Genomic DNA, 8,097 nt, shown 5'->3' with positions numbered 1-8,097 from the left:
AATTACGGGAACACATTTACAGACTTCAAAACCCAAAACGAAACCTTTGAACTCTCGGACACAACACGCCCACGCCAACGAGGCCACTAGTGCACACTGATACAATGTGAGTGACCAAAAGACGCCGGAGGTGAAGGTTTCCTCGGTGTAGGGTGGGAGGATGATGAGTGGGCCTCTCGTGGAGACGAGGTCGTCTCAAAGGAAGGGTTCGGTGGTGCTCCGGAGGTCCGACCTGGGGCACCTTGTTCACAGGCTTCTGTGCGTGTTGACCTCTGTGGCTGCCCTGTCGTTTATGATCACGGCCAAGGAGGCCAGTACCATCTCTATCTATGGCTTCCAACTCCCCGTTTACTCCAAGTGGTCTTTCTCTCACTCCTTCGAGTAAGCCTGCCTGCCATAGTATTACTCATGTAATTATATACATATATTTATATATATTATATCGCATATCATTGTTGTTTTTGTCGTTGAAAGCTTTGTTTGGTAGCTGAGAAACGTGAGGAAACTGACGGAAATGGATTCTGGAGAACGTACTATAATCTACTCTGTTTTTTCCCGCTCCCTTTCCGGTTGGGTCCCAACATGATAGTAAGGAAAAGGAAAAAGAAAAAGAACACCTTTTTTCTCCTATACAAATGTATTTTGGCATTTGGGTGTTTCGGTAGACACAGAGTGAGTGATGGGCGGAGGCTTTTCTTTTATTGGGTCCCAAATGATTCGAATATATTTTCGAATTTAACTTCATTTTCTTACGAGCCAAACAGAGCATCCTGGTTTTAACTTCAACATACAATTTTTTTTTTTCATTTTCTTAATATTCTTTTATAATTATAATGTCTTAATTTGCATTTCGGTTTGCCCACTTCACTAGCCTTTTCACCCAAAAAAGACTTGACCGGATAAAGCGGGTTGTCATCTTGGTTTGATTTGTTGGCTTACGAGAATTCGGTTGAAAATGATGTGGACGTAATTGCCCTGGTGTTATTTGGCGCTTCTAATGTAACACGTTCCGGGAATCCTCTTTTTCCAGCTTCACGGCATCCAAATAAATAGAATCAGACCCGTGAATAATTGGATTTGATTTGTTTTTGTTGGGCTGGGATCTTATAGAATTTCCATCTCTGTCCTCTACTGGAGTGTCGCGTTTCGAAATTAATTGTAAGGGTTTTAAACTGATGTTATGGTGGCAGGTATGTAGTTGTAATTTCGGCAGCTGTTGCAGCTCACTCGTTGCTGCAGCTACTCATTAGCGCGTCAAGCCTGCTGAGGAAGTCACCAGTGATACTCTCAAGAAACCATGCATGGCTTATTTTTGCTGCGGATCAGGTGAAGTACTGTTGCTCTCTTTATCTCTCTCTGGGTAAGGTAAGGTTTTAAGTAATATTTTCATAAACGAACTGTACTTCCGAGTGGGCAGAGCATTTACATATCTGGCAAGAAAACCCCACATGTGGAGTGGAACCAAATACAAGCCATTACAGAACGCAACATATAGCTCATATACAGTCACTGCCATAAAACATGGTCACAATGGAGACCACATCCACAGGGCGGAAACAGATAAAACGATCACATCATTAACAGGCAGCAAATACACACGGCAGCCAAGAAAATACCACATTCCAAGCAGTCCCTGCATATCTCTTCAACCACCTAAAAAATATATATAACCTGTGCGCCCGGTAGGACCACATGCCAAAATCCACAAATTCCAGACTTTACCACATGAACACAAACCACTAATATTGATCACCACCACAAAGGTTGGAACTTGTACCGGTAGAGCAAAGCAGTATATATAGTTCAAGACAACACAAGGACACTCGCTCCAAAGCCCCGCTAGCTTCTCCAGTAAAGCTAATGCTCTCCCATGAGCCCCGGTAGCATTGAAGCAGGTTCATTTTAGATCTAGCATCGCCTAAAATGTCAAGCCAGAATCAACTTCTGAGAGTGGCCTCCATTGAACCTAGAGTTCCTTTCCTTCCAAAGGGCATAAATGGTTGCTGCCAATAATAACTTCACCACTCTGCTTCTTTGGTTTATACCCTTGACATTATTAAGCATCCACTCAGCTTCTTAACTTCACCACTCTCCTCTGAGTCCCATGCGTCCTGTCACACAAAGGTGGTCTACATTTTCCGTAGTTGCTCCACAAAAGGTGCGGTAGACCAACTGAACTTGACTGCAATCCATAACATACATGCATGCGTAGTTTGACTCACTTCTCTAAACCAGACAATTTTGTGGCTGAGGATTAGGACATTTCTAGCAATTTCTCCTATCATTAGCAAGTAGCCTTGAATTGATTTGTATCCATGGTTTTGTTGCATTATAACTGTTTCAGTTGCATAATTAATATGGCTCTAGCCTTTGATTTAAATCTCCTCTATTAAGAAAATATGTTCAGGCCTTCCAGAAATTGGAATCCACTTTAGGCTCGTTACTGTTTCCAAGGGCATGATAATTAGTTTGCTGCTGCAGGCGTTTGCGTATGCCATGGCTAGTGCTGCATCAGCTGCAACAGGGGTGACCAACTTGAATCGCACAGGAATCCGACATACGGCTTTACCAAACTTCTGTAAGCCTTTGCATAGCTTCTGTGACCATGTCGCCATCTCAATAGCCTTCACTTTCTTCAGCTGCATCTTGCTTGCCGCGTCTGCTGTCCAGGATGTAATTTGGCTGTCCAATAACTGAATCACCTCGATTATCCACACACTCGATTGATGTTGTTATGCATCCTCTATAAAATATATGGCGTCTAGAAAATAGTGTCTACATCCTTGTTACTTCAAAATGATCAATGTTTTCATACTCGAAAACTATATATTGTAGTCGAGGGCACACTTGGTGCTCTATGTGAGGAAAGATGGCCAGGGATGAATAGTGTCTACATCATGCCAAAAGGTTTGTGATGATGAAACTGGCCGTATGGCATGGGATGAATAATCCAGTTTGTGAAAGCTTTAATTTGTCAATATAGGTGTACATGATGATGCAGATTTGAGGTTTTCAAACCATATCCAATTCTATTGTCCAGCTTTGATAGTACTTTCTTTTAGCTTCGGTTTAATTAATACCTCAAATGGAGTACTACAGGAAGAGAGCTCACTCACATTTATGAGAAAGATTAATTGTGTACTTTAATTCCTGTGCTGTTTGGCCGTCATACCCAAGATCCGGCTTCAGATTCTGAATTGAATTAATGGATGATATTGGTAGTGGCAAATAAATAAATATATCTTCTCCGTTCAATTTTTAACAAGACTTTTTTACTGCAAGTAATTAAGCCTAACATTAAAACCAAGTAATCGAGTTATTTCGTTTCCATAATTACTTTGTACGTTTCTTCCACAATCTTAATGAATAATGATGCATTAAAAGAGTTATAAACACTCAATTAATTATGTGGATTAATGAAATCTCCACAGATGCCCCTAACTTCAATTTTCAATTGGGGTACTTGTGCACTCAAGTCAAAGAAAACTCCAGAGAGAGGAAGAGATCAAACAGCAAGCTAGCATGATGAGAAGAGTTGTTGTAGTGGTGTACTTAGCTATGCTTGTACTGCTAGTACTGGTAGCGCAAGCTCATCAAGAGGAAGAGTCTTCTTCCTCGACAGGAGAAGCACCAATGGCTTCTGTCGCTTCCCTACCTGGAGACGAGGGCAAGACACCTCCAGGTTCTGATTGTGTTGAAACGTGTCCTACAAAGTGTTGGGTGTTTAAACATGTCCCAAAGCATTATGCGGCTTGTCTAGAACTTTGTAAGAAACATTGCAATGACGGCACTCTCCCTCTCACAGATGCCATCTATACTTGTACTTTTGCTTGTGCTGATTCCATGCCCATCAGGCAGCTTGCCTCAGGTAAATAATAAATATATATTCATTGAGACGATATGTGGAAAAAAATCCTTAAACCATCATGTTTTTTTTTTTTTTTTACTGTGGCAGATCATGCGGTTGGAGGAAATGTGGAAGCCTGCTTCGAAAAGTGCAAGAAGAATCGTTAGCATGTACTGCTAGCTGTTCAACATTTACTTGTAATAAAGCTTGAAACAATGAGATGGATATAATACAAAATGTTAATATTTAATGTTTCCAATAGAAGTACTATATAATGTGGAAGATGCTTGGAATTAAAAGTTTTAAAAATCTGGCCTATATATTTTCTTGTTCATGTCTTCTGCGCTAGCTATTTGGCTATCAATAAATGACTTGTTATTCGAATCATGAGTGCATGCAGGATAAATGTTCAGTATATTTCATTCCCCAACCTCTACAAGATGATTGATATTCAGAAGTTATGAACAAAAACTGGACAATCTGGCCATCTTGGCAATAATCCATGATCCCTAGATTACCAACTGGCCAAAATGGGTAAATTATCAGCAGTTTCAAAATCTTTTGGCTGGTCATATATATTAATGTCACAAATAACTCATCACATGCAAACAGTCATTTTTCTTGTATTATATATACTGTCTAGATATATTCATTTTTAACTCAAAATTATTCATGTAAATCCAGGCTGTTATTATCACTTGCATTAATTCCTATAATATAATATTATTCGCCTTACCCCTGCAGCCAGATTTTTTTTTTTTTTGTTTTTTGAAAAGTCGATCACCCCTTGTTGGCAAAACTCTTTGAATATTAAAGACGCCCAGGAATTTATACATTTTCGAAATCTCTTCACAGACGTAACAAAACCTGATCATTCATTGATCTAATCCAGTACTATTTGTGTGAAATCTTCAAAAGCCACATGATGCTTCAAAGGATAGATATATATAAAATTAAACTAAACAATTTCGATCCTTTGGAATCCCTTAAGGTTTAGAGTGAGAAATATATAGACACGTAAAGTTAGTTTCACATTTAATTATGTCCGATAAATTCACTCATTCGACGTACTATGAAACTCATTTTATGTATTTGTCTCTCTCACTTTATGTCTAAGTTTTTTGAGATAAAAAGTTCAGAAATTAGAAGTGTGATAAATAACTTTCCAATTGATAATACATTAATTTAAAGAGCTCATTTTACTTTACGAGATTAATGCTCCGATCCTGGCCTTTTCCTTTTTTTAGTAAACGGCTGGCCTGCTTTATGAGAAAGAATTAACTATATAGATCTCCTTCAATTAAATTAATGTTTTTTCATGCATGCATCATGCCATGATCCAGCGGGTCAGATTCTGAATTGAATGGATATTGATATTGATATTGATATAAATGACGAAGGGAATTAAGGATGAATAACGGAAAGTGACAGATCAGGGTGAAGAAATATACATATATGATTGATCTATTCAATGTGGCATACGTACAACGTGCTGATCTGCTATTTATAGAATGAAGAATTAAAATGATTAATATATTTACAACTCATTTGAACAACTATGAAACAGAAAGAATCATTCTTCTATTATTAATTCCAGAATCTTGATCTGTAATGCTTTTGTCTAGCTAGCTGGATCAGGAACCGTAGGAATTGGTGGAGGACCTTAATTCTTCTGCCAATTTCAACAGATATTCGTAGTGGCAAATAAATAAATATATATCCTCCGTTCAATTTTTAACTAGATTTTTTTACTAATTCTAGAAGTTCAATTAATTCAGTGGAATAATGAAATCAAATCCACAGATCAAGCCCATGATCACAGCTTCAATCTTCATTTATTGTTGTTCATTCAATGTCACAAAGGAAACGTACCCATGCAGTCTATATATTAATTGGGGTTCTGCATTCAAGTTGTGAATCAAAGAAAAACTCAAAAGGGATCAGGAAGAGATCAAACAGCCAGCCAGCATGATGAGAAGAGTTGTAGTAGTGGTATACTTCGCTATGCTTGTGCTAGTACTGGTAGCACAAGCTCATCAATTTGAGGAGTCCTCTTCTTCGACAGGACAATTAGCACCAATCTCTTCTGTCGCTTCCCTACCTGGAGATGAGGGCAAGAGTAAACCTCCGGCTCCCGGTCGTGCTTGTGATGGAATATATACATGTCCTGCAAAGTGTTGGGTGTTTAGACATGACCCAAAGCATTATGTGGTTTGTGTAGAACTTTGTAAGAAACATTGCAAAGACGGTGGCCCGGCTCTCTCAGATGACATCTATACTTGTACCCTAGCTTGTGCTGACTCCATGCCCACCAGGCAGCTTGACTCAGGTAAATATATTAATTATAATATTCATGGAGACTAGTATTGAAGAAAACCCTCAATATATGTATGTATCGTATTAATTTGCATATGATCTTGTTAGAAAATTAAAATCCTTAAATCCATCATATATGTTTTTTACTGTGGCAGATCATGCAGTTGGAGGAGATTATGTGGAAACCTGTTTCCAAAAGTGCAAGAAGAATCGTTAGCATCATGTGGTGCATGCTGTTGAACATTTACTTGTAATAAAACTTAAAACAATGATGATCAGATATATGAATCTAATTTTAAGTGTTAGCTTAATTTCAATAGTACTGTGGAATTGAAAGTTCTGAGCCCTATAATTTACGTGTTGTAATCTTCTGCTAGCTATCAATAAATTACTTGTTACCGATCGAGTGAGTGAGTGCATGCAGGATTAAATCATCATAATTCAGTATATTTCATTCCCAGGCCAACCTCTATAAGATGCATGCATGATTGATATCCAGATCAAAGTTATGAAAAAAAACTGGACAATCTGGCCATCCCTAGATTACCAACTAGCAATGGGTAAATATATCAGCAGTTTCAAAATCTTTTGACGGGCCATATAATATATATATATATATATATATATATATATATATATATCCATCATCCATGCCATGCTCGGTTTCTCTTTGCGGAGTTTCTAATACATGCATGCGATGAAACAAGTAATGAAGGCTATTGAATTATATATTGAACATGCACTTCACCGCTGTTTATAATGACTGCTGATCTCGAAAAATGACTAGTCAATATTTTTTATTTTATTTTTATGAGAAATAGACTTCATTTTATTAATGAAAGAAGTTACAGCTGTAACTAGTCAATATTAATCAAAAAACTCAGATTACAAGCCAAGCTACATATCTGTTGCAAGCTTCCCCACACACACGTCTTGGTGACGGACATTGTTTTAACTTCTAGAAACTCTTAACTGATGGTATCATTTTCAATAAAAAACAGAGATAACCATCCCCATCTCTTAGGAGGAAAGGGCATCCAACCTCCATCCTTCTAAGGAGGGGAAGGAAACAACCACCCTCATCCTTCAAAAGAGGAGTGGGTTCCCCTACTATAGACAAAAGTTTAATAACCTATTTCTTTTATTTGCTAACACAAACATAGAAACAAAATTATAAACACTGCAAAAACAAAAAATACCTTGCAAAAAGAGGTTGCAGTGGCGCGTGTCTAGGAGGAGGCTGGGCCATCGATCTTGAAGGTACCGGAGTTGTTGGACCTAGAGAAGTCGCGCGTGGCGGCAGAAGATGATTCTTCACGGTGGAGCATGGCAACCGTGAATAATAATTATATTACTTCTACAGAGGATGTGAGAAATTAATTATATGTAAACTAATACATCATAATCCTTTACCGGAATCTCACACGTGAATAATATTGAAATTTTATTATTTTCAATCACACATCGAATAATATAAAATTTTATATTTATTCTCCATCACTCTGAATAATATTGAATTTAATTTATTAATGATCTCAATCCCACTTAATAATATTGGGACATATTTTAAGTAGTGGTTTAAAATATCGGACTCAATTTACTCAATATAAAAATCTCTCTAAATTTACCTTCATGACCAAGAATTAGGTGTGGCTTTAGCTTTTAAAAGAAAGATTAGGGTTTGGTTCCTTAACTCCTCTCAACTCATCTCAACTCATCATTACAATTTTTTCAAATTCTAATATAAAATATAATAAATAATTCAATTTTTTCAAATCTTAAAATAATAATAATATTAAAAAATAATATTCTAACAATATTTTATTATCTCAACTCAACTCAACTCAACTCACTTCAACATCCAAACACTAAAGTGTCCCGTAAGTCTTATATATCAAACAAAAGTGTAATGAAATGGATATTAATTAATTCGG

The 8,097-nt window shown here is 37.3% G+C and overlaps 4 protein-coding genes across 4 annotated transcripts in view; all 4 read left to right on the top strand.

Moving 5' to 3' along the window:
• LOC109007916 (calcineurin B-like protein 6) overlaps window positions 1-8,097 on the top strand; it is a 30,163-nt gene that overhangs the window by 3,308 nt on the left and 18,758 nt on the right. The window lies entirely within an intron of this gene.
• On the top strand, window positions 58-2,772 carry LOC109007835 (CASP-like protein 3A1). Its single transcript, XM_018987686.2, has 3 exons — window positions 58-381; window positions 1,191-1,326; window positions 2,482-2,772. The coding sequence occupies exons 1-3, from the start codon at window positions 161-163 to the stop codon at window positions 2,695-2,697; spliced, it is 573 nt and encodes a 190-aa protein (XP_018843231.1). The 5' UTR covers window positions 58-160; the 3' UTR covers window positions 2,698-2,772.
• LOC109007837 lies at window positions 3,496-4,079 on the top strand. The gene is made up of 2 exons (XM_018987688.2): window positions 3,496-3,868; window positions 3,956-4,079. The coding sequence occupies exons 1-2, from the start codon at window positions 3,523-3,525 to the stop codon at window positions 4,012-4,014; spliced, it is 405 nt and encodes a 134-aa protein (XP_018843233.1). The 5' UTR covers window positions 3,496-3,522; the 3' UTR covers window positions 4,015-4,079.
• LOC109007838 lies at window positions 5,807-6,500 on the top strand. Its single transcript, XM_018987690.1, has 2 exons — window positions 5,807-6,176; window positions 6,319-6,500. The coding sequence occupies exons 1-2, from the start codon at window positions 5,816-5,818 to the stop codon at window positions 6,378-6,380; spliced, it is 423 nt and encodes a 140-aa protein (XP_018843235.1). The 5' UTR covers window positions 5,807-5,815; the 3' UTR covers window positions 6,381-6,500.

Source organism: Juglans regia, chromosome 12 (assembly GCF_001411555.2).
Source record: "Juglans regia cultivar Chandler chromosome 12, Walnut 2.0, whole genome shotgun sequence".
Classification (NCBI taxonomy): Eukaryota; Viridiplantae; Streptophyta; class Magnoliopsida; order Fagales; family Juglandaceae; genus Juglans; species Juglans regia.
The sequence above is the reverse complement of the archived record's forward strand: the minus strand, read 5'-3'. Positions and strand labels throughout refer to the sequence as shown.

What these genes read in the sequence shown, in the direction of transcription:
- LOC109007835 (XM_018987686.2), top strand. Translation starts at nt 161, where the DNA reads ATGATGAGTGGGCCTCTCGTGGAGACGAGGTCGTCTCAAAGGAAGGGT. An exon ending in TCTTTCTCTCACTCCTTCGA is followed by an intron (nt 382 to 1,190) that starts GTAAGCCTGCCT and finishes TTATGGTGGCAG; the next exon opens with GTATGTAGTTGTAATTTCGG. An exon ending in TTATTTTTGCTGCGGATCAG is followed by an intron (nt 1,327 to 2,481) that starts GTGAAGTACTGT and finishes TTGCTGCTGCAG; the next exon opens with GCGTTTGCGTATGCCATGGC.
- LOC109007837 (XM_018987688.2), top strand. Translation starts at nt 3,523, where the DNA reads ATGATGAGAAGAGTTGTTGTAGTGGTGTACTTAGCTATGCTTGTACTG. An exon ending in CATCAGGCAGCTTGCCTCAG is followed by an intron (nt 3,869 to 3,955) that starts GTAAATAATAAA and finishes TTACTGTGGCAG; the next exon opens with ATCATGCGGTTGGAGGAAAT.
- LOC109007838 (XM_018987690.1), top strand. Translation starts at nt 5,816, where the DNA reads ATGATGAGAAGAGTTGTAGTAGTGGTATACTTCGCTATGCTTGTGCTA. An exon ending in CACCAGGCAGCTTGACTCAG is followed by an intron (nt 6,177 to 6,318) that starts GTAAATATATTA and finishes TTACTGTGGCAG; the next exon opens with ATCATGCAGTTGGAGGAGAT.